This window comes from Mauremys mutica, chromosome 2 (genome assembly GCF_020497125.1).
Source record: "Mauremys mutica isolate MM-2020 ecotype Southern chromosome 2, ASM2049712v1, whole genome shotgun sequence".
Lineage (NCBI taxonomy): Eukaryota > Metazoa > Chordata > Testudines > Geoemydidae > Mauremys > Mauremys mutica.
Genome location: NC_059073.1, coordinates 175,034,349 through 175,060,578, shown reverse-complemented (window position 1 = coordinate 175,060,578; position 26,230 = coordinate 175,034,349). Strand labels below are relative to the sequence as shown.

The following is a 26,230-nucleotide window of genomic DNA, read 5'->3' as shown; positions in this document are numbered from 1 at the left end:
TTAGTTGTTTGCTTTAATAACCACCTTCTGTTTAAGAAAGAAATATACAATGACATGGAGGCACCTTGCTCCCCATCAATTAGGGCTGAAAAAGAAGTGCTGCTGTTTTGACTTCAGCACATAACACTTGAAATTTGTAACAGGTGATGTGTCTGTTTAATAGATTAAAATTGCCCAGTGTCACTCTTGTGTTGTACCTATGTATTACAACCTATAGCTCTGTTGAACTGGGAGAACAAATCATGATTGTTTACAATTATTTTTTCAAATCTTTGTTGCTCTTCATTAAAAAATATATCTACACTAAAAAATCCTTTTCTGAAAATGGTTTTCAGCAGTGGATTCTGGTACTGAAAACTGTTTCAGCAAATGTAACTGAGACTTCCACCAAGAAGCACTGTACTGAAACAAATCCAAGAAACCCTCTGGGAGGTCACCTTCACTTGCCCCTTTTTCCTTAAAGACAAGTTCTGCTCTGATAAGTGCCTATACATATAGAATAATGGAATTCCCATATTTATTGTCTCTCCATTACTCTACATCACATTTAATCATTTTGCAAGGAAAAGGTGGTGGTGTATTCCCCACTACCCCAGCCCTGCAAACTATGTTTTTTCCATCTCATTTAGGGTGACCAGATGTCCCGATTTCATAGGGACAGTCCCGATTTTTGGGTCTTTTTCTTATATAGGCTCCTATTACCCCCCACCCCGTCCCTATTTTTCACATTTGCTGTCTGGTCACCCTAATCTCATTCATCATCACCACAAATAAAGATTCTACAATTGGATCTTAGTTAACATTCTGCTGATGGTGCATTAGTCAGAAAAGAATTAATCTCTGCAGTTGCAAACAGGAATAAAAGGTAGCAAATTTTTTGTTTTCATTACTGTAAGCATATATGACTGAATATGCAGTGGGGACAAATCTGGGAATTCAGAGCTATCATGGTCACATAGCCGCTTTTCTGGCCACAATTTCACTTTAATTATTTTTCTTTTCCAGAATTGACTGGTTTTACTGGTTTTATTTTGACATAGTTGTCAACTTCCAATAAAATGTGTTTCCTGCCAGGAATAGTTAGTCACCTAACCAGAATTTACTTTCCTGTTTCAGATCTTCATAGATGTTTGCTGATAAAATTAATACTATTATCTGTGTATCAAAACAGATGTCCACAACTTTTCAATTTGCTGAATTAACTAGCCATAGGTGACATCCAGGTAGTTGAACACATAGATTTACCCATCAGGAGTAGGAAAATTTGCTCATAATACATAAAACACCTGTAAAGCATGTTTTACCTTAGTCACGTCTTTCAAGAGAGTTTTCTCAATTGAATTTGCTATACACACAGAATTTTTCCCCAGTCAAGAGCAACTGTCAAATCTTAATCTAACAAATGATTCACTGTATGTGATTCCTAAATCTACTTCTCAAATTTGAAAGTCAAATATGTTACTTTTTGGAATTGTGCTAATTTTTAAACAAATTTAAACTAAAGACCAATTAGGCTACTCAGTTTTGCACCAATATTCCCCAAAATTTTTAGCTGGTTTGAGCAAACAATTTACTTATTTTTCTTTAGGGATAATCACTACATTTTTGCTGAAGCTAATTTCCAGCCTTAGGAAATTAGTCACTGTTACATTTCTTTTGTGTGATGTCACATGCACGCATAAAGAACGAGGACTAATTGTGGCACTTTAGAGACTAACAAATTTATTTGAGCATAAACTTTCATGGACTAAAACCCACTTCATCAGATGCATGCAGTGCAAAATACAGTAGGATGATATATAAACACAGAGGACATGAAAAAATGGGTGTTGCCATACTAACTATAATGAGAGTAAATCAGTTAAGGTGGGCTATTATAAGAAGGAGAAAAAAAAAATTTGTAGTGATAATCAGGATGACCCATTTCCAACAGTTGACAAGAAGGTGTGAGTAACAGTAGGGGGAAATTAATAATAATTAGCATGGGGAAATAGGTTTTACTTTGTGTAATGACCCATCCACTCCCAGTATTTATTCAAGCCTAATTTAATGGTGTCCAGTTTACAATATTGATATTGAAAAATATGAAATTGAAAAATATGTGCCAGCAATGCCCCTCTGCCATGTACATTGGTCAAACAGGACAGTCTCTACGCAAAAGACTAAATGGACACAAATCAGATGTCAAGAATTATAACATTCAAAAACCAGTTGGAGAACACTTCAACCTCCCTGGTCACTCGATAACAGACCTCAAAGTCACAATACACCAACAAAAAAACTTCAAAAACAGACTCCAGCGAGAAACTGCAGAATTGGAATTAATTTGCAAACTGGACACCATTAAATTAGGCTTGAATAAAGACTGGGAGTGGATGGGTCATTACACAAAGTAAAACCTATTTCCCCATGCTAATTCTCCCCTACTGTTACTCACACCTTCTTGTCAACTAGTGTTTGCTTCGGTAGCTCATATACTAAAAAATTGGAATGATACAGAGAAGATTAGCATAGCCCCTGCGCAAGGATGACATGCAAATTCGTGAAGTGCTCCATATTAATTAGGATGATTTAGTTGGGGATTTGGGGCTTTGAGCAGGGGGTTGGACTAGATGACCTCCTGAGGTCCCTTCCATCCCTGATATTCTATGCTTCTATGAACTGTTGGGAATGGGCCATCCTGATTATCATTACAAACGTTTTTTTTTCTTCTGCTGATAATAGCCCACCTTAACTGATTACTCTCTATGGCAACACCCATTTTTTCATGTCCTCTGTGTATATATATCTTCCTACTGTATTTTCCACTGCATGCGTCCGATGAAGTTGGTTTTACCCCACGAAAGCTTATGCTCAAATAAATTTGTTAGTCTCTGAGGTGCCACAAGTACTCCTCATTCTTTTTCCTGATACCACTCTGAAACATGCACACATGTATTCCTCTTCTCCTACTTCAGTCTTAGAACAGAGTCATTTTCAGAAAAGGGACGAATAAAGCACTTACAGAAAGACCTTATCTGAGGGTGTTTGGGGGCTTTTTTGGTCATTTGTTGTTGTCTAGTACATTCCAAAGGAAAAGGGGGTACATTTATAGTTCCGTTGTATTTATAGCATTTTAAATTGAGTTCTGGACTCCTTCATCTGTACTTCTGAGACACAGTCCAGTTTAAAAGTTATTAGCTCATGTCAAAGTTTGACTATATATTTAAACTGCAGCTATGTGTCATTTCATGCCTCCCACACAATAGGTTCTCCCCTCTTGAGGACAGTCCATTAACATTTAGAGGGATGTTCCCAACCCACACTGATGCACTGGCTTTTTTCAAAGCAGATTATCATTAAAACGGGGAGAAATAATAGCAGTTTTCAATCAATTGCAATTGTTTGGGAATTTGGGTCAAAGTCAGCAAAAAGTTTCAGCTGAAAAAATGGGGGGAAAAATCCAAAAAAGTCAAAATGTTTCAACATTTTTCTAAATGAAACATTTGGACTTTTCACTTCACCAAGACATTTCATTTAGAAATTTAGCTAGATTTAACCAAAATAAAAATACCCAAAAAAGGTTAATAAAAATCATCCAAAACCAAAATGAAACATTCAATTTTGTATCAAATTAAATGATTCTTTCAAAGTGAAACAATTATTTTTGTTTCAGTGAGAAAAAACAAAAGAGTATTCATTTGGGTTGATCTGAAATTATTTGTTTTTCTGGTTTGGCCCCTAAACTGAAAAATCAGTTATTCACTCTGCTCTGATCATCATTCACCCTCTTTGTATCTGTGAGTTCCATGTTTAATTGCTTATTTTAATCAGGGTATGGCATACTCACAGGTCCTTTGAAGCCCTTATTATCTATTTAACTCTAATATGATTTATTTTTGATGGTAACTCCGATTGTCACATCAAGATACATCTTCCTCCCATGACAAGAGAGGAAACACTACCAAGATTAAGCCACTCCTGCACAGCTCTGCTCTGTGTGTGCCTCAGCTTTTCAGGAGCCAGCTGTTCAACTGAGAAACAGCTGACAGCTGGTGCAATGTTCCTCTAAGGATTTACTTTCCACACTACTACCCAGAGCAATTGGGCCTGCTTGTAGGCCAGAGAGCTTCAGCTGAAGAAAACAGAAGAATCTGTTTTTGCTGCACGCACAGCTTCTGTTGCCTCCTAACAGGTGGCACAAGGGTCTATCTCATCTCCTCCCTGCTGAGCAACACGCTTGAAGTAGAAAGGTGATATTACCACTGTAAATGGCATTAGTGAGACCATTACTAACATAGTGTATCCAGTTCTGGTATCCACACTTTGAAAAGGCTGTTGACAAACTGGAAAGGGTTCTGAAAAGATCTACAAGAATGATTCGAGGTCTGGAAAACCTGCCATAGAATGAGAGACTAAGGAAATTCAATCTATTTCATTTATCCTGTGCTTATGCAGAAGTTCAAACTCAATGCCCCTTCTGGTTCTAAAATGTATGAATGATTGGAACATAGACTTTTCCATCTCTAGGCTGCAATCAGTGGAGTAGAGCGGGATCAGAGTGAAAGCTTCAGAAAGCATGACTGCAAGCCACCAGTGGCCTGTGATTTGTATATTGAGTAATAAGGCTCTAGGGACATAAGACTCTTACAAAACTATATTTTTGCTACAGTCATAAAAGTCACTTCTATCAGCATAGGCTATGGAAATAATTACCTAATGATTCTATGCTTTAAATGAATATGTTAATTATGAAATTAAACTATGTCTGATCTATAAAGATCCCTGCATCTAGTATCTTGTGAAAATAAAATAATGTGCAATAGTTTCAAATGACATTTCATTTGCAAGACTTTGATTTAGAAAGATACTATACTGATTTAGTTAAGTCAAACAATTTAAAAATTTAAGGTAAGAAACTGAATGCATTTGTTCTTAATTATAAATTGCATTTCTGTCTCCTGCTCATAGTGCCATCTTGCTCCTAAATAACTTTACTGACTTTTACAAATGTTGATTACCCAGCAGTTCCCACTGATGTCAAGAGGAGCTGCATATTACTTAGCACTTTTGAAAATCAGGCCATTTATTTAGCAGCCTAAGGACTTGTCTACACAAGAACGATACTCTGGAATAAGGTAAGGCAGGGTGTGAATGCAAAGTGCAATAGCCATTCTGGAATAACTCCCTGTGAGGACACTCTTATTCCAGAATAAGAGTGCCTTTTTCTGGTTTATTTTAAGAAACTTCCAAAGTGGATTAAACTCAATCAGAAAAAGGCAGAATACCAATGTCCACATGGCAGCTTTTCTAGAATAGCTATTGTGGAATAGTTCATTCTGCAATAGCTTTTCTGGTCAATTTCCCCATGTACACAAACCCTAAATCATGTAACAAGTATTTAACATCAGATTGAAGTGACTAAACTAGATGTTTGGACCTGCATTAGTTGCTATCCTGCATGTTTTTCTACATTCCATTGGTCCTTTCTGTCTCTTGCTTACTCCCTGCTTTCTACTATTGGTAAAGCAGTAAAATGCAGTGTCTAAGTGGTGGAGAAGGAATGTATGATAGTGGTTGTTAAAGCACAGGACTGGGAGTCAGGTATTTTGAATATTATCCCTGGATGTGCTATTGACTTGCTGTGTTATTTTGGGAAAGTACTTATCCTCTCTGGGTCACCCTTGGCCCTCCCTCCCCTTCTTCTGGACCATGCAATTGATTCTTATTTAAAATTCTGTGGATGGGGAAGAGAAAGAAAGAGAGTTGGGCCCTCTGCTTTCTGTAAATAAAGATACCCACACTTCCCCAGACTCACAGGACTCTTGTGAGATTGAAATCATTAGTGTTTCTAAAGCATTGTATGATTCTATGAGGAAGGCCCAGGGCCGGCTCTAGCAATTTTGCCACCCCAAGCTGCAAAAAAAAAAAAAAAAAAAAAAAAAAAAAAAAAAGCCATGATCACAATCAGCAGCAATCCGGTGGCAGCTGTACCACCGCTTCTTCTACAGTGGCAATTCGGCAGCAGGTCCTTTGCTCCAAGAGGGAGTGACAGCCCCGACACCGAATTGCCGCCAAACGGCCGGATGTGCCGCCCCCCTCTTCATTGGCCACCCCAGGCACCTGCTTGCTACGCTGGTGCCTGGAGCAGGCCCTGGGAAGGCCCTATAGGAGTGCAGAGTATTAATATTATTGTAGATATTTGTGTGTATTTAATACATTTTCCACTGCTAACATTGAAAGGACATGTGAGTAAATGTATCTGAAATTGATAATGTTTGAAAAATATACAAATTACTTCCATGTTGTGTCACTTGAGTTTTAATCTGTCAAAGAGTCACATTTCATATAGAGTTGAAATTGTAAAGAAAAATATCTATTGAGTATTAGCTCTTTATTAGGCAAACACTAAATTGTCTGCTAGGGCAGGTACAGTAAACAGTGGAAAGGAAGTTAATTAACATCCCAAAAGGAGCCTTTACAACATTTCCCTGAGGGAGAAGGATGCAACATGTTTACAAAGAGGCTTACTGTATATACACTCCTTTACAGGAATTTTGTAGATCAGTGAAACTGTAGCGGAAACTGGAACCAGCCCTGTGTAACCAACACAGGAATTATAATGGAGAATGATTTGGGAGAAAACAGACAAGAGTCAGACCAATATCCCCTGGCTAAAGACACTGGAGGGATACCATTTTGTGAGGGAAATGGTATAAGTAAAGCTATGATACTAAAAAGGTGCTGCAAGGCAATGATGAATTAGGCTCACAGTGTTCAGTGCTTTAGCCAACCTGGTAAAAATGCAGGGGACTGCCGCAAGCAGTGAGTCTATTAATTAACAACAATCCACACGGTTTCATGAAAAATAGGTCTTCTCAAATGAACCTGATATCACAAGTCTGGCTAATTGTGCTGATATAATATACTTGGACTTTTGTAAACATTCTATCTAGTACCACATGGCATTCTGACTAAAAAACTGGCACTGTTCAAGATCAATATGACACACTTTAAATTGATTAAAAGTGGCTAATTGATATATTGGAAATGTTAATGGTGACTCTACAATGAGTGGGGGTGTTTCTAGTGGTTCTCGGCCCAACACTATTCAATATTTTTATCAATAATCTTCAAGAAAATACAAAATTGTTGCTGATAAAATTGGCAGATGATGCAAAAATTGGCGAAGTGGTAAATAAAGACATGGATAGCTCACTAATACAAAGTGATATGGATTGCTTGTCAACTGAGCACAATCAACAACATGTTTTAATACAGCCAAATGCAAGGTAGGGTGACCATACATCCCATTTTGACCAAGACAGTCCCTTTTTTAAGCCGTGTCCTGGCAATCCCGACTGTTTGATAAAAATGGGCATTTGTCCCGTTTGCTCTTTCCAACTTGATCAGTTGGCAAGAGAAAATGGGACAAATGCCCACTTTTGTCCAAAAAAAGTGGTGTGCGGAGGAACGTGGATGGGGGACAAGCGGCAATGCCAGCCCTGCGCAGGGAGGAGGCAGGGCTCAAGTGGAAGGCAGGCAGGGCTCAGGTGAGCAGTGACATCAGCCCTGCACGGGGAATGGTGGGCAGGGCTCTGGCAAGTGGCTTGGGCCAGCCCTGTGCAGGGGACGGGGGGTTCTCAGGGTAGCTCCATGCGGTGTCCCAAATAATGTAGGCCAAATTTACATGATGGAGGGACTGTCTTCTGGAAAGCAGAGATTCTGAAAAGGAGTTGGGGTATCATGGTAGATAACTAAGTGAACATGAGCTTCCAATGTGATGTTGTGACTAAAAGATGTAATATGATACTTGGGTGGAATGGGGTAACTACATCCCAGCTAGATGGGAGGGAGTTCTAGAGAGATCTCAATATGGAAAAGTTGACAGACATTGATCTACCACATAAAGTCACTATAAGATCCAGTGGTTTGAAGCTAAAGCCAGCAAAGTTCAAAATGGAAATAAGATACAAATTCTTAACAGTGGTGATAATTAATCACTGGAAAAACTTACCAACGAGTGTGGTGAATTCTCCATAATTTGGAATCTTGAAATCAAGATTAGATATCTTTCTAAAAGATATGGTCTAGTTCAGCAGCTCTCAAACTGGGATCCGAGGTCTCCTGGGGATCCAGGGAGTCCGTGAATCATGTCTGGGGCTGCAGGCCCCGCTGATCAACTCCTCCCCTTCCCTCCCAGTGCTTCCTGCACGCCATGGAACAGCTGTTCAGTGGCATGCAGGAGGCGCTGGGGAGGAGGGAGAAAGAGACAGAAAAGAGGAGGGGCAGGGGAGAAGCAGGGGTGAAAAGAGGTGGGGTGGGGCCTTGAGGGAAGGGGTGGAAGTGGAGGCGGGACACCCCCGGGGAAAATTAGAAGCCAGGTTAGGGAACTGCAAAAAAATTTAAATAAAAATGGTGGTCCTCGGGTTGCTAAAGTTTAAGAACCGCTAGTTCATATAGGGCTAGGTGCAGGAATCTCTAGGTAAAATGTATGCCCTGTATTGTGCAGGAGATCTGGTTAGAAAATCATAATAATCCCTTCTGACCTTAAAATCTATGAATTAGTTAGGAATGGTACATGGTCTTTGCAGAAGCATCTAAATTTTCTGGTACCAGCCCTTAGCCCTCAATGCTCAGCTTTAAAAAAATAATTACCTCATAATCTGGGACTTTATCCACCCTGGAGGCCCTGACAACATTTTTAACAGTCTATGTGATCTAGCCCTGACATCATAAGATTTTTGTTAAAATTACATTTGGCTGGGGGAGGGGACATTACCTTCAAATGTTGTTAGATTTCATTTCTAGCATTTGGTAATAGTTCTTTACCAAATGCTATTAATTAAACCTGCCAGATGGGAAAGATTAAAAACAGCCCAAAACAAATATCTTAAAGTCAAAATGACAGATATTCACATTCTCCAAGTCCCTCCCTATCAACCCCAGATTTGGGATTGTGGATTGGTGCTTATTACATCACATGAAGGTGGAGTGCCACGTCTCTCACAGGGCCCAATTCTGCATTCCACTGTGGTCCCTTTGCATTACTCCAGTGATGCAAAGGAGCTGCAAACCCAGCAGATCCTACCAACTAGAATTCCCTTTGCATAGACGGAATCTCTGCATGGCAAAGAGGCTCTGTAACATCCCCCTTGCAGACAACATGGGAATGGCAAGGAGCACAGAAATATGACTGAAGCTATATTCCAGCCATCCCATATTGCCAAAAGAGCCCTTTGGGACACAGGCAGCTGGGCATAAATAAGAGCAACCGTGAGGCTGCTCTAACTTTGTCCAGGAGACAATCTAGTGCTCTGCCAGACCCAGAACTGAGGAACCACAAAGGTGATGCAAACATCAACCTCACCTCAAGTTATGTGCAGTTTTGCTGGGTCCAGGAATCAAGCCCACAGCATATCTGGCTTCTTAGATTTTCAGAATCTTTTACTATTTTGTAGGATTACTAGTACATGAAAAGTATTCACTGCACATAGCAGTACGTTCCAAAAACTCAAAAAAATCAGATTTTGCCCTCGCATTCTGGTGTTCTGACACTGCAGGGTTAGGGTAAGCTTGACACACAGCTCCAAGAATGCAGTCTTCCACATTCTGAAGTTTGGGAGCCACTGCTGGTTATTTCAGGTCTCCATAAAGATCCAGTCTCATAATGAAGTGCTTATTGGGTGGCCCCAAACATGCCACTCTGCTGAGAGCTGCTGCTCCATGAATAAATCCAACAGGAATGGCTGAGTGGCATCAAAGGATGGGTTCTCTTTTGGCAACTCCCTCCACCTGCAGATTCCTCTAGTCAGCACTTCAGAAGCAGTGCTGCAGCTTCGCTTCTCCATAGTAATGAAGAGGAGTTCTGCAGTTCAGAATTACATGGGCGCCAACTGAATTCCAAGAAATGATGGATGCTCTCAGAATTCCCTCAAATGCCAATAGGAATTCCATAATATGCCCTAAAAATTGCCCACAATGCAGTGATCCTGGAAGTAATACAAGGAACTCTGGAATACCTTCCCAAACTCTCCATCATGCTGAAATCATTGGTGGTGCTGTGTGGTTACAAGTCTTGAAATGTGATACTACTTGTGCCTATTCAGCTAAATCAATTTAAGTTGTATCCGTGCAATGTCTGCATGCAGACAAGACCTTGGAGATTTAATAAAATATTTCCATTGCAGCTCCCCACCCTCCACCCCACTTTATCCTTTTTATAGCAAATATTCTGTTATCCCCAGGATTTCATCCCATTTTTTTGTTCACACAAGCAGGAATTCTGCCTTTGTTTATATCAAGCCCAGAAATAGCAATTCCTCCCCCTTTCATCATTTGAAGATCCTTTCTTGATGTATTCATAAAACAGAATAACTTTACACTACAGAAGAAGTCAATTTACTGTTTGAAACAGAGTTCTCTGCACAAGCCTGTGATATCACCTTAGATAGAATGATGAGTTCTGAGGCTCATATGAAATCTAATAGGCATGTGCCAGAGAATGTTATGTTGGCTATGTGCATGTTGGCAGGGAAACTTAGGGATGCACCTTCTGCTAGTCAGGGATTTATACCTGTGTAAGGAGTGCTGCCCATCTCTCTCCTTTCCTCTCCCTCACCTGAACACCAGTGGAAAAGCAAGCAGAAAATTAGAGCAGCCAATTAACTATTAAGTGTTCTTATGTTTGGAAAATCCTGAGGGAGAAAGACAGAGAGAGACATCCCAGAGGTAGTGGTAGCTAGGAGAAGCCTTAGCATTATGTCTCTATTGGAGTGACATCAAAAGATAGCTGAAGAGGCCACAGACTGCTTTTCAAAATCATTGTATGTTAATTATTAGTGCTAAGCACCAAAATATGCTCTAGTTATTGCCAAAATAACACTGCTATTCACAATTATTCATGCACATTGTGACTTAAGTGTAACTGTAGTTTAATGTATAGGACTCTGCAGTAAGTACCTATATCAGAAAGTATAAATGGCTATTTAATAATTACAATGTAATGGTTGTGCTCTCATAGGTGGGATGTGTACCCAATAATGCCCCAGCTATAGTTCTGAGTGTAATCTATGCTAGTATCAAATGCCACTGAGGACATAGAAAAAAATGCTTGTTAGTTTCACCTTCAGTTCACATCTCCTTTCTTATCCTTAGGCTTCTCCCTTGTATTCTCCTGACCACAGCCCTTTATGAAACAGATGAAGAGAACACTTTTGTCTGTCCCCTTTTGATTGAGACTTTTGAATTGAGATAAGGGTCCAGACACCTTTTCCTTTTTAACTACCTCTCTTTTTAGGTTAAAAGGATTTGCTCTGTTTGGACTGGCCTGTGAGAAGTTACCAAAACCAATCTATGACTGATACAGGCTTCTTAAAATTAAACAATTTATTGAAAATAGAGAGGAAATTTTAATAAAACAAAAGATATGTGCAGAAAATATCTAGATTTTAATTGTTCATAAAATAGATTAGATAAAGTACTCGCTGCTTAGTTACAGAATAAGACAGGGAAAATGCATTATATTCTTAGAAATTCAGCTTTTCTCTTAGACCCTCTTGGACCAACAGCATGAGACATTGTCCTTTCTGGTTGCAGTGATCTGCCTGCTGTGCCAAGACCTGATTTCCAAATCTTTGGTTGGTGATTCAGTTTTTGTTAAAGAACATTATCATAACAGGGTGAGTTACATCAGAAGTTCCACAAAGTACTCATAGATTAAGTGTAGCATCTGGGGAAAATGAAATTATCTCAGCGCTCTGTACAATGTTATTGTCCCCTCTTTCTGATAATAATTCCCCCTACTTCTGAAACAATCTCCCACCTTCTTGGCTCCAAATCCTGTTTTAAGTAATTTTGATCTTCAAAAGACAAGATGATTGAATTCTGACTTGCACATCCATTATTCTTGGCTAATAAACTTGCAGTCTGTCTGTGCCAGCTTGTGTATTGGGGGTCCAAGAGACAGAAAGTATATTCCTCATTAAGGGGCTATGTTCAAAGGCACAAAGGGCAGGTAGGCACTCAACTCCCATTGAAAAATCAGTGGAAGTTGGATGCCTGACTCCCATCTGTGACTTTGAAAAATCTCTCCCTATAATCCCTCTTACCAACTTCCACTTGCTATGAAACTAATATTAGTGACATATACCACATTCTCTGTCACATTGCTCAGTTCCTTTATGTTAGGGTTGTTTATTTCCCTACAAAATTAAGTTCTACTCTAGAAGCTGTATGAATGTATAACCAAAGGGAGAAAAAAAGAATAAATGCACCTTATTTATTGGTCCAGTACTGAGACATGTCAAGTTTCCTCAACTCCTAAAACCAGATCCAAAGCCCTTTAAAGTCAGTAGACTTTGGATCAGGCTCCTAGAGAGCAGCAGATACTCAGCAGCTCACTGTATTTGGCCCTACATTTCTAAAACAACATAAAAAACAAAATCTAGCATGGCCAAGAAGGGTCTTATTCAAAGGCTATTGAAAACTCAATGGGAGTTTGGTTACTCACTTAATCCTCAATCCTACAAACACTTACACTTGTACTTAACATTATTCACATGAGCAGTTGTAGTAGTACCCATGTGCATAAAGTTAAATACATGCAAAAGTGTTTGCAGGATTGGATCATTAAATTGGAGCAGGATCAGGCTTTTGATTTCCCTTGAAACAACCTTTGCATTTTCATAAATGTGCTTGAGAAAATATAGTACACACCCCCATCTGGCATGTGCCCCAATTCGGCAAAGGACTTAAGCATCTGCTTACCTTTAACATATTTAAGTGCTTTGCTTAAGAGTAGTGGGGTTAATCATATGCTTAAAGTTAAACATGTACTCACAGCTTTCCTGAACTGTGGCCTAATTGAGAAAGTGCCTGGCAATGACTTGAATATAAATCATTGCATTTACAATAAATGTATTCTTATATATTACAGAAATCACAAGCAGTAAATTAGCAATACTCATTTAACTTGCCAGAAAAATATCTGAATATGTAAATGCTTTAAACTGTATAAGTCAATCCAACCTGAATTAATTTAATTATTTGTATGGGCTTTTATTACAACTTTGTAAAAAAATACAATATATTTCAATACTTAAACAAAGTTGTCTCAAGGGAGATTTTGTAAAAAAACAATAAAAAATTATTAATATTCCAAAGCATTACCATATGTAGACTTAAGTATTATAAATGCACTTATAGTATGTCTCTATATATTCAAAAATCAGATTCTTTCACTTGCTATCAAGCCCTAAATTCAATGTTCTGTTTCCCCGTTAGGAGATGATGATGGCTCTGTATCTGTGATGTATGCAACTGTTATGTCCTAAGAGATGCACACTCCCTGGTCAGTGATTATGTCATGAATAGAATGTAGGTCTCCTGCTCTAACCAACAGACCACGTATTTTTGTCAATCTCAGCAACTGGGCAAGGACTGAGTAGGCCTGGTAATTTAACAACACTATCACTCACGTTTTGTCCACATTAGAATTAAGACAGCAGCTGAGTAGAATCCTGCACTGGCATAACTAAAATTTAGAGGATAGACTGACAACTTTTTCTCAGGTGCTGTCATTCTGGTACCTTTCATGAGTGCTAAGTTATTTAATTGTGACTGTTAAGCATACACTACTGATCAAAATATGCTATATATTTTCTAAACACAGAAAAGACCATTTATATTTTAATAAATTATAATAATGTTAACCTGTTCACATGGTACATACATGTGTCAATTGATTACAGTCCCAATTAATTCTATAGATAACCTCATTCTATCTTCACTAATTGAAGGACCTAAGAAAAGTGTATCAATTAAAACAAGCACAGCCATTCTCAAAATCAAATCTGCACTTTTTTTACACTGTACCCATTAGAGGATTGTATATGAACTCTCTTATATATTAAGATGAATTAACATCCTATGATCATTGAGGGCTAGCTGATATTCAATATTTCCCCAGGTCATTGCTATTAACAATCAACAGGAATTCAAAGCTACATACCAGGTTTATGTCAGGACTCTACTTCTTAATTTCCCTGGAGCATTAAATAGTAAAAGTGGAGTTTTTAACAAGACTGTTATTCAACCCACTGAGAAACAGAACCTATTTTCTAAATACTTTTAGTGTTAACTTTCTAGTTCAGAAAGCAAATTCTGTGTTAATAAATAACATAGATATATTCGACAAAGGTTTTGAGGTTTATATAAAAGTGTAGCAGCTTATTGAATATTATTGGATCCTTATATGTAAAGGGGAAATTTTGTCTAAGTTTGCCTATTTTATTTTCTTGACACATTTTTATAATAATACCATCTTTAGGAGTCAGCAGTTTATATAAGATAATGTAGAGAAGAATGAATTAGTAAAATTGTGAGTATTTCTCACAAATATTGTGCTTATATAAAATCAGGTATTGTCATTCAGAAAAAAAAAACATAATCCTTTTCATTATCATTTCACAGTTCACTGGCATTCATTTTCTAAGGACAACTAATGACTATCTTAGGCTCATCATGTCTGTATTCTATTTCAACATATTATTTGCATTAATACAAAAATGCTGCCTTAGAATGTTTGCTTAGAATTTGTGTCTTCAATTATATTCATTTCCCCTTAAAGAGATCTGAAAAATTACTATGCTAAAGATAATATAGTTGTATGTAAATAAAAAGCAGGAGCTACAGAATAAGAGATTCCCTAAATAATTTCTGGATTAGACATATTACAATGAAAGCAGCCTATCCTTGATGATCTCAGTTTATTTCTCAGATTCTGGGGACAGAGTGGGAGAAAACAGGGCTTTTTCTTAAAACAAATTAGGACAGGGAAGATCTTCAATAGTTAATTGCTTTACCAGGTTTGTTGGAAATGGATATCAGACACCAGTATTACACAAGAAATGACTGCCATCTTCAGGAAAGGTTCATTATTGAATCAGCATTTATTGGCTGCAAACACACATTTATTAAAGTTGTGACGAAAATCAAGTGTAATTCAGCAAAAAATACTTTTTCAAACCCCAGATCCCTCTATAAATTAAAGAAAACGAGAAATTCCTGTACCAAATCTGTCATCGTTTCCTGCCCAACGTCCTCCTTCAGCCTCAAAGAAACAAATCTGAAACATAGGTCTTTTAGGAATTATGTGTAGCATATTCACAACACGGAGAAACTGCAAATTTAACTCTTTGTGAACATTCGCTGCTTTGATTTCACAACACTGTATTCATGCTGTCACCCCTGAAATTCGCCTGCATTCCTTAACGATCGTGTGTGTGTGTGTGTGTGTGTGTGCGCGCGCGCGCACCACACGCAATTGATACGACTACATAACCTATTAATCGTAACAAATGGGGTAGTGAGGACAAGGAGATGTAGATCTCTACATCAAACAGGGTAATGCTTACGCTGAACAAATCTGCGAGAACTAGAAGACGAAGACGTATTCACATCCTTACATTGCATTCACCCTCCAAATACACCTCTGGAAGGACGTCCCTGCCTGCTCAGGCCGTGCAAGCTAAAGCTGAAATGTGACAAAACCCACCAGCTCCTTTTCCCACCTCCTCACAGAGCTTCCCTCAGCTAAGTCAATTTCCACTCAAATCCAAACGCTGCATTTAATAAATCCGGATCGCAGGGCCAGCTCATGGGGGGTGGGGGGGGAGAAGGGGGAAGGTCATTGACGTGCATCTGTTGCTTAATAAATCGAAACCGCACTGGGAAAGAGATACAGCCTGAGGTTCTCAACGCTGAAAGCATCAATTAAACCCATCCTTCTACAGGCTTCTCTCAAGAAGAAGGGCAGCAAACCCAGGCTATCACACAACCTAGCAACCCAGCCACCTGCCCGGCCCTGCCCCCACCTTGTCACCGTGCCCCCGTCTTCCCCAACAAGCCAGCAGAGGTGGTATCGGCCGCACTCTGCTCTCCGCGACACCGCTATAAAATGCGGAGCAAGCCCATTGATGCCCGCAGACCTAGTCCGGCCGTGCCCTGGTGTCACTGACAGCACAACATGGTCCGTCCGCCCCGCTGCCTGCCTCTCCCCCACCGCACCCTGGGTATCTCGCTCCGTGGCAAAACCCCACTGCAGCCCTAAACATCTGCCAGCTGTTTGCACTCCATGTTGACACACAAGGCTGATGCCCGGAGCACAGCTCGCGGGTCAGGCCAAGTGGGGAGAGCAATCAGCTGCGCATCAACCTGTCCGCATGCCCCAAGGTCCGGGGCTCTGGGAGCTTGGGGGGGGGGGGAAATGTCCTTCCCTCTCCGAGCACCTGCCGCATCCCCCGGACTTCCCGGGGCACCTCCCCTGCACACCCCAGGCAGGCGGGGGGAGGGGGCAGCGGGCTGGCACTGCGAGGCTGCCGCCGGAGAACTGCATCCCTACCTCGGTGTCATAGAGCCGGAGGTCCAGCGAGTAGGGGTTGAGCAGGGACTCGTTGCGGATCTGATCCATGGCCAGCTGCACGGCGGGCAGCACGCCCCGGCCGATCTTGCTCTTCTGGTCCTCCTCCGACTGGCTGAGCGGCATCAAGCCCATGATGGAGATCGGCGTGGTGGCGTTGGGGAGCAGCCCGGCCGCCCCCCGGGAGTGCCCCCGCGCCCAGCCCAAGCACAGGAGCAGCAGCAGCAGCAGCATGGCAGGGCAGGCGGCGGCCGCGGCCGCGCGGGGTCTCTTCGGGGAGGGCTTAATGCTGCGGGCGGCGGCGAGGGCGCGGGCTCCCTCACGCCGGGCGCATCGCTGGGTGGCCGCTTCCCCCGGCCAGGCAAAGGGCGGCGGGGATGGGCGCGGGTCTGCTGCCCGCTCTGCACCGGCACCCCCGGCAATAATCCTCCTGGCAATGGCGCCGCCTCCTCCCCAGGTCCGCCCGCCGCAGCCGGCCGCGGCAAGGCGCGGAGGGAGCCCCCAGCCCGCAGCGGCCAGAGGGGACCTGCCTCCCCTTGCACTCAGCGCCGCAGCCGGCCCGCGCAGCCCCGCTCCGGCGTGCGGGAGGCGGCAGCCACCATAGCGGAGTTGCGGCACCGCGCACGGGAAGGCTGAGGAGAGAAGCCCCCTGCGGAGGCCGGGCGGCGGCGGAGGGACGCGCTGCCTCCCGGGTCTGGGGGAGACGCTAGTGCCGCATTCCCCTGAAGCCGGCAGCCGCTGGCGCTCGCCCCCCCGCCGCACGCGCCCCGCAGCTCGCCGGACGGGAGAGGCGGGAAGGGACACGCTCCCCCTTTCCTCCTGCAAGCCCGGCCAGGCGGCCCCGCCGCTGCATCCGCGCTGCCGCCGCCGCCGCCGCTGCTTGGGGCTGTTGTCAGCGGGCTTCTTCCCGCCGCGCGGAATCGCTGCTGAGGAGGAGACAGCGGAGTCAGGAGATGCGGGTTTGGGCACCTCCGCCAGCCTATAGGAGGGAGGGAGGGAGGGAGACTACTTGGGGGGCGGGGGGCTCGCTCCTGGCAGCTGTAGTCAGTGCCTGGGAATCCGAGACGTTTTCAGGTAGAAGGGTGCGCTGCGAACATAGAGGGACAGCTGGAAACGCGGGGGTGTTTGGTGTGTAGAGGCTTTTCCATGGAAGGGCTCCATTTGCAGTCCTACTTTGGGGTTAGAAGGAGATCTGTGGAAGCACAAACAGGTCATTACATGCCATGACTGGTATGGTGGCTGCCCGGTTGATTAATACAGCTCCGCATATATCAGCCCGGGCCCCCTCCACGGAAATTTTATGTAATCAGCTGGCAACAACTGCCCTTCCCATCGCCCCATTCTACGATATAAACACTCTCCACACCCTTACAGTCACTATGCAAGCCCATCCTACCCTCATACTCCACCCCATGCACCCCTCCCCACACACACTGCACACACACTAGCCCACAAATCCACAGCTACATTAAGCACATTCAAACACACCGCACCTCGCAGAGTTCCCTCCATCCCACACACATATGCAATCAGTCCTCTGCCTAACACCTGGAGTGCCCACACAGGCGATACTCTGGGACATATGTATTCTGCTTTTGTAGAATTTGGCATTTTTCAAGATGCCATGGAATTCACCATTTTTCTGCAGTCTGGTGCCCTACAAATTCCCTTTGGTCTCCCTGCTTGCGATTGCAACTAAACAAATGAATGTTGCAGCAGAATTTAGCGTTGGCTCTGTGGAGTTAAAAGGTTGTTGCCATAGAATTTGGTCCCATTGTGCCTCAGAGAATATGGGCCCTATACACATTGTAGGCATTCATTCATACTATGCAAACACACCCCAGGCCACACTCACCTCCACCTATCTCCCACCTGCACACATACTGCACACTTGATCACATCTGTACACATTATCCCATACCACTCTCACACAGGTACATTTTCCCCTGTGGAACAGAGATACACTGTACACAGTCTCCTCCCCTGACTATATACTGCAAAGTACCTCAACAGGGAGGATTTAACTCAAAACACTGAGAGAGTCCAGGCAGCAATGTAGGTCAGTCTTTGTTGTTTTAGCACTAGAGGTTAACCACCCAGAGTGCGATCAAAGAACACAGAGCTATGCACAATTAAATGCTTCAGACTCCTCCCTTTTTATAATTACTAATTCTTTTCCTAAAATCACCAAGGATCTCATTACAGGTTCCACACCATTTTTCTTAAGCAAAATGTTAGCACTGGCCAGTAAATCCTACCTATATCACATATGTACTGGTGCTAACTGTGTGATAAATTAGAATAACAGGAAATTGCATTGATAGATTAATAATTTTAAAGCCAGAAGGGACTCTTATAATCATCTAGCCTGATCTCCTGCATAACACAGGCCATCAGGGCTGGCCTTACCATGAGGCAAACTGAGGCGGCCCCCTCAGGTGCCAGACTGGGTGAGGGGAGGGGGCACCATTAGGACCCAGAGTGTAGAAAATTGTGTCTGCTGCTGGTGCATATATATTCTCTCTGCTCTATATGCATAGAGATGGTGGAGTGCTGTGCTGGAGGAAGAAGGGCACAAGAGACATAACGGGTAGGCAGGAGAAAAGGTGAGAGGGAATAACAGAAAGCTGCGGGAGCTGCAGGGAGAGATAGGAGAAGCCTCTTATGTACCTCTCTAGCACCCCCAGGAGCCTGGACTGATTAACACCAACTTCTCAGGGAGCTTCCTGTTTCCTGTTGCTTCCCTGAACCCACTTGAGGAGAACAGGCAGTCAACTGAAGTAGTAGGAGTCAGTTCGGCCCTTAAGACACTGATATCTTCCCTCACTCAGGCCCTGCTACCAGCCTGCTTATTTGTCTCCTTCAATTGAGTGTTGAGAGCCACTCTAGCTGGCACAGAACAGCAGTCATGAGTGAAAGAAGAAAACACCCCTCTGGGGCAACATTCAGAAAAAGAAAGAAAGCAAAGGAAGCTTTTCTATCTAAGCAGGAAGGAGCTCTCCTGAGATACATAGACACAAATGTACACGGTGAGCCTTCCAGTCCCAGTGAGGAAGTGAGTGGTGAGGAGATGCCTGATCTTCCAGTTAGTCAGAGTGCAGGTGACCTGGCAGTTACTGCAGCATCCATATCTCCATCTCAAATGGATGTAACCATGCACATTCCTGAAGAAAAGTGTAGATCAGAGAAGAGTATGGTGAAGGCACAAGAAACAGTGCTGCTGAGTTTAGTTCCTTAAGTCTAGATGTTCCAGGACTGTGGACCCACTTGAGCAGTAGCCCGAGGGACTTCTTTGTACTGCCTGGGCCACAGCAAGTGAAAAACTTCATGTTCCCCAAAGACAATGAAAATAGAAGTTTCCATCCAACACATTACTGGCATGAAATCCCCAATGGTGACAAAGTGGATAGGATATGGCTTATGTACCCCAAACCCCAAAATGCTGTATACTGTTTTTGTTGCAAACTCTTCCGGTCTAATGTTCCAGCCACACTGGGTTCTACAGGAACGAAGGACTGGAAAAATCTGTCCAGAAATATGGCATGCCATAAGAAGGCAGCAAATCACCAGAGAGCATTCTATAGGTGGAAAGAGCTTGAGATGAGACTAAGATTAAGGGCCACCAGAGATGATCAGCATCAAGAGAAGATTGCATCAGAATCTCTTTACTGGCAAAATGTTCTGAAAAGGCTCATTGCCATTGTGAGAATGCTTGCTACCCAAAACCTAGCACTGTGTGGCACTTCAGATCAGCTGTATGTGCCAAACAATGGAAACTTCCTTAAAATTGTGGAGCTGATGGCTGTACTCCAGAAGCATCTAAGAAGAGTCACCACCCAAAAAATGTACACACACCACTACTTTGGAAAAACAATACAAAATGAGATCATACAGTTACTGGCAACAAAAGTCAAACAGAAGATTGTGACAGATCTGAAGTCAGTAAGATATTACTCTCTGATTCTGGACTGCACACCTGACATCAGCCATATGGAACAAATTACTTTAATGGTGCGTTTTGTAACAACAGAACCTTGTGAAAAATGTCCCTGCAATGGTGACTGTCAGAGAGCATTTTCTAAAATGTATTGGCACTGATGATACTACAGGAGCTGGTATGACGAATGTGCTTCTTAAAAAGCTGGAAGATACGGGTATTGCGATAGCTGACATGAGAGGTCAGGGCTACGATAATGGTGCCAACATGAGAAGAAAGAACAGAGGAGTGCAGACACGGATTCAAGAGTTAAACCCTCAACTTTTTTTGTCCCATGCAGTTCTCATTCATTGAACTTGGTGGTCAGTGATGCAGCATCAGCTTCCAGTGAGGCTGCTGAATTTTTTAATGTAATTCAAAGCATCTATGTATTTTTCTCTGCATCAATTCATGGTTGGCAAATTTTGAAGCAACATCTGGGAACATCCTCTCTGACACTGAAACCACTGAGTGCCACATGATGGGAAAGTCGAGTGGAGGCGATAAAGCCTATCAAAACGAAATTGGGAATATAGATGATGCCATAGTTGCCATTATGGAGGATAATGCTATGACAGGAACTGTTCATGGGAGAACAGTGGCAGAGGGAAATGGAATCACCAGAAACATACATAACTTCACATTTCTGTGTGGCTTAGTGTTGTGGCATGACATACTGTTTGAAATAAACGTTGTAAGCAAGAGACTTCAAGGTGTTGATCTTGATATATCTGGAGCAATGGAACAACTAGACAAAGCAAAGTCATACCTACAGTCTTACCGGTCAGATGAGGGATTTCAAAATGTTCTGGAGAGTGTACAGAAGTTGGCAGAGGAACTTCACACTGAAGCTATTTTCCCACTCATTCAAGAATACAAGAGTCACCGAAGAAGAAGACATTTTGATTACGAGGCATGGCATAATCCCATAAGAGACCCCAAAGAACGATTCAAAGTTGAATTCTTTAACCAGGTGCTAGATTGTGCAATACAGTCAGTTGAAGAACATTTTGTGCAGCTCAAGGAACACAGCAGTATATTTGGGATGTTGTATGATATTCCAAAACTCCTCTCTATACCTGAAGAAGACCTACACCAGCAATTCAGGGCACTAGAGACAGTGTTCACACATGATGACATGTGCGATATTGATGCGAGTGATTTAGGTGATGAACTGAAAGCCCTTTCAAGATACATTTCAGCAGGATCAACTCCAAAGGCTGTTCTGGAATATAAATGCACAAATAAGTTGACCACCCTCTTTCCAAATGCTTTTGTTGCTCTGCGCATACTTCTAACACTTCCTGTAACAGTTGCCAATGGAGAACACAGCTTCTCCAAGCTACACTCCACAATGACACAGGAGAGGCTGGTTGGCCTTGCAGCCATCTCAAAAGAGCATGAGCTGGGCCAGACTGTGGACCTTCAGGAAGCAGTTCAAATTTTTGCAAGCAAGAAGGCATGGAAAGCACCACTTTGATTATTCAAACAGATAAAAATGCCAGTGTTTACTATGCAGACAAGAAAAGTTACATTTACTGTTCAGGCATTTGAAAGTTAAGTGTTACTTAAAATTTTTGAACAAGGCATTTTAAATTGTTAGTTCTCCTTTATTGGGGTAGGTAGCAGAGCAGTACCATGAGAGGAGTAGAACAGAAAGAAGGCAGAATTGAGACCTTACAAAGTTTTGGCGCAAGCAAAGGAGCATGGGGGCGTCATTTGAGTTCCCTGCCTCAGGTGCCAAAATGTTGTGAGCCAGCCCTGCAGGCCATATAACTTTGCCCAGTAATTCCTGCATCCAGCCTATAACTTCTGGTTGAGAAACAGTATATCTCATCTTAATTTGAAGACTTCAAATAATGGAGATTCCATCCCATCTCTTGGAAAGTTGTTCCAGTGGTTTATTACTCTGTTAAAAATGTGCATCTTATTTTCAGTTAGAATTTGTCTAGCTTCAGTTTCCAGTCATTGGATCTTGTTGTGCCTTTGTCTGCTAAATTAAGGAGCTCTTGCTTTCAGAAATCTTCCCCCATCTAGATACTTGATCAAATCATTATACACTTTGTAACCTGTTTGATAAACAAAATTGATTGAGCTTCTTGAGAATGTCACTGTAAGGCAGGTTTTTCAGACTTTCAATCATTCTTGGAGGCCTTTTCTGAAACCCCTTGTGATGCTTCCTAGGGGTACACAGGGTTATGAGGCACCTCGCTATTATCTGCCCTTAGCATGAGGAAGCCTTGTCTGTGCCTGCTGGGGTGAGCTCCCCAACTGCGCCAGCCACAGACAATACAAACGCTCCTCTCTAGGCCTCACAGGCCCAGCTGTCAGTGTAGAGGTTAGCGAGAAGCACACACCAAACCTCAAGCCCTCAGAGTTTATTTAACAAATAAGCCAGTGGGCTACTGGCTTTCAGTAAAAACCTCACATGCCACCCTTTGGTGAACTATTATGCAGATATGCCAGATCCAGATGGCACCAATGGGTCCTTGAGTCAAACCTTTCCAGTTCTTCAACATCCTTTTAGAAGTGTTGGCACCAGAACTGGATATAGTATTCCAGTGCTGTTTACAGAGGTAATACCACCTCCTACACCTAAATAATATTCCCCTCTGTACTTCAAGGATAGTCTTAGTCCTCTTAGTCACACCATTGCCCTGGGATCTCATGACCCCTAGATTATCCACCATGACCCCTGAATCCTATTCAGAGACACTGCTTTCCAGGATGTGATTCCCTGTCCTGTAAGTGTTACCTATATTCTTTGGGCAGGATGAACAAAAGATGTTCTCTGTTGTGACACTGAGTGTCACAAGGCCTAACTTGTAGCTGCCTAGAAGTTACGATTCACAAAGCCTGAGTTAGGCACCTAGGCTCTCTACAAAATGAATGGTGACAGATATGCACCTTAGACTCTGATTCACAAAACCCAGTGCTCTAGGTGGGGAGCTGCCTAAACTAGCCATTGGGAGATGTTGACCAGAGGGGATATATGCTAAGCCCTGCCCTTATTGCTGAGCTAGGCAATAAGTCCAGGCTGTGGGGAGGCATCAGTTTACCAGTTTCACCTCATATCACCACTCCACTTAACTCACAGCACTTAGATTTGTTTGTAGTGAAGTAAAATATATGGTTATTTAACAAAGCATAGAGATTCAAAGTAGTAGCAAGAAGTAAGTTTGAAACAAAGGCTAGATCAGGGGTTGGCAACCTTCGGCACATGGCCCATCAGGGTAATTCATTGGCGGATCAGAGGCGTGGTTTTCTCAGCTATGAATGCTCTCCTGGAGTTAGGCACCTACAACATTTTAGCAAAAGCTAAGTAGGGGAGATGCCCACCTTAGAGCTCAGTGTTTCAAACACTCACCTGGGATGTGGTAAACCAAGGTTCACTTTCCCCCCACCCTGCCTTCTTTGCCAAAGTGGGAGAAAGAATTTGAATGGAAATCTCCCAACTGTCAGGTGAGTGAGCGAATCGCTGAGCTGTGGGATATTCTGATATGTGGCTTCCTTAGCCTCTCCTGTTGAAGCTGTTCCATTGTGGATGCATAATGAAAGAGTGGTTACAGTAGGGGGACTGGACCTGGGGTCTCCCACCTCCCAGGTGGGTGTCCTAGCCACTGGACTACAGAGTCATCCTCAGTGCACAAGCAACCTTAATCTTGACATTTCCTAACATTTGAGCATTTTACTTTGAAATCTTAAATATGTTCTTTTTATGTAATTATTTTGTATAATTACTTACAACTGGGAAAAAAATTTCAGCCAAAACATTTTTCATTGAAAAATGCAGATTCCAGTCAACCAAAGCATTTCATGAATTTGTGTTAATTGTGGTCAATTTTTATTTATTTGTTTTTTTTTTTGAAATGTTGGGCTAGGTTTACAGGAGATGCTGTTGACCTCTTATTCCTAAAAGCCTGGCACCAAGAACATTCACCTGGGATGTGGGAGACCAGATTGAAACCCCCACTTTAGAGCAGGGATTTGACTCTGGGTCTCCCTCATCCCAGGCAAATTCCCTAATCTCCAGGTATTCTGGGGTAGGTCTGCTTTAGTCTCTCCTGTTGAGCTGTTCAACTTTGCATGAAATACTAAATATTCATTGGGCCACAGAGTGAGAATGACTCTAAAACATGGTGATTAAGGCATTCACCTAGGACAGGGGACTCCAGGCTTCCAATCCCTTCTCTAAGTGAACAGTTAATCAGTTATTCAAAGTGGAACAGCTTCAATAGGAGAGATTGAGAGAGACCCACCCAGAACATAAGAACATAAGAACCCCGCCGTACCGGGTCAGACCAAAGGTCCATCTAGCCCAGTATCTGTCTACCGACAGTGGCCAATCCCAGGTACCCCAGAGGGAGTGAACCTAACAGGTAATGATCAAGTGATCTCTCTCCTGCCATCCATCTCCACCCTCTGACAAACAGAGTCTAGGGACACCATTCCTTACCCATCCTGGCTAATAGCCATTAATGGACTTAACCTCCATGAATTTATCCAGTTCTCTTTTAAACGTTATTATAATCCTAGCCTTCAGAACCTCCCCAGGCAAGGAGTTCCACAAATTGACTGTGCGCTGTGTGAAGAAGAACTTCCTTTTATTTGTTTTAAACCTGCTGCCTATTAATTTCATTTGGTGACCCCTAGTTCTTGTATTATGGGAATAAGTAAATAACTTTTCCTTATTCACTTTCTCCACACCACTCATGATTTTATATACCTCTATCGTATCCCTCCTTAATCTCCTCTTTTCCAAGATGAAAAGTCCTAGCCTCTTTAATCTCTCCTCATATGGGACCCCTTCCAAACTCCTAATCATTTTAGTTGCCCTTCTCTGAACCTTTTCTAATGCCAGTATATCTTTTTTGAGATGAGGAGACCACATCTGTACACAATATTCGAGATGTGGGCGTACCATTGATTTATATAAGGGCAAAAAGATATTCTCCGTCTTATTCTCTATCCCCTTTTAATGATTCCTAACATCCTGTTTGCTTTTTTGACTGCCTCTGCACACTGCGTGGACATCTTCAGAGAACTATCCATGATGACTCTAAGATCTCTTTCCTGATTTGTTGTAGCTAAATTAGCCCCCATCATATTGTATGTATAGTTGGGGTTATTTTTTCCAGTGTGCATTACTTTACATTTATCCACATTAAATTTCATTTGCCATTTTGTTGCCCAATCACTTAGTTTTGCGAGAAGGGCCTGATGGTTAGGGCAGTCATCTGGCATGTGAGAAACCTGAGTTCAAGTGTCTGCTATATTGCTAATTTCACTTCCCTTCTTAACCAGAATGTTTTTTAACCAAGGTAGCCCTTTTTTATGATTGTAGAATTGTATTTTTGGATTTCTAGTAAAACAGTTTTACACAATTATTTACATTTTTCTGTTTAAGTTTCCCCTTTCAATCAGTTTGGTCATAATTGTTTTAGCTTTGGGAAAATGCTCATTTTAAATATATATAATTGCTAGGGTCTATATGCTGTGTGCACATAATTAATGTAATCAGGTCATAATCAGTTACACAAAACCACTAATTTACAATTCAGTGATCAATTCATATTTATCTATGAGAAATTAGGACTAATATAGAATCACCTTAAATTGAATTAATAGTTTTTGTGCTTCAAAATTATCATCTATTATTTCATTAGAAACTGCAAGAATGTTTTACTAGTGGCAGCATGAGACCTGCAGCATATGTCTCCCAGAATGAAATTCCCAAGAATAACACAAGTCTTCTTTCTATACATTACTGGTGGATGCTTAAGGAGGTGTGTAGGCTCATCTGTTTTCTTATTTGGTGGTCTACAACAGACCTATTCCACTACCCCCTTCTTATG

The 26,230-nt window shown here is 42.1% G+C and overlaps 1 protein-coding gene and 1 non-coding gene across 2 annotated transcripts in view; one reads left to right on the top strand and one right to left on the bottom strand.

Moving 5' to 3' along the window:
* GABBR2 (gamma-aminobutyric acid type B receptor subunit 2) overlaps positions 1 to 16,633 on the bottom strand; it is a 940,989-nt gene extending 924,356 nt beyond the window's left edge. Inside the window, exon 1 of the mRNA XM_045004115.1 lies at positions 16,382 to 16,633. Coding sequence (XP_044860050.1) covers positions 16,382 to 16,633 — 252 coding nt within the window. The remainder of the gene's footprint in view (positions 1 to 16,381) is intronic.
* Positions 2,454 to 2,562, top strand: LOC123365456. The gene has a single exon (XR_006577593.1). It is a non-coding gene; the product is annotated as a U6 spliceosomal RNA (small nuclear RNA).
* Positions 16,634 to 26,230: the final 9,597 nt, after the last annotated feature.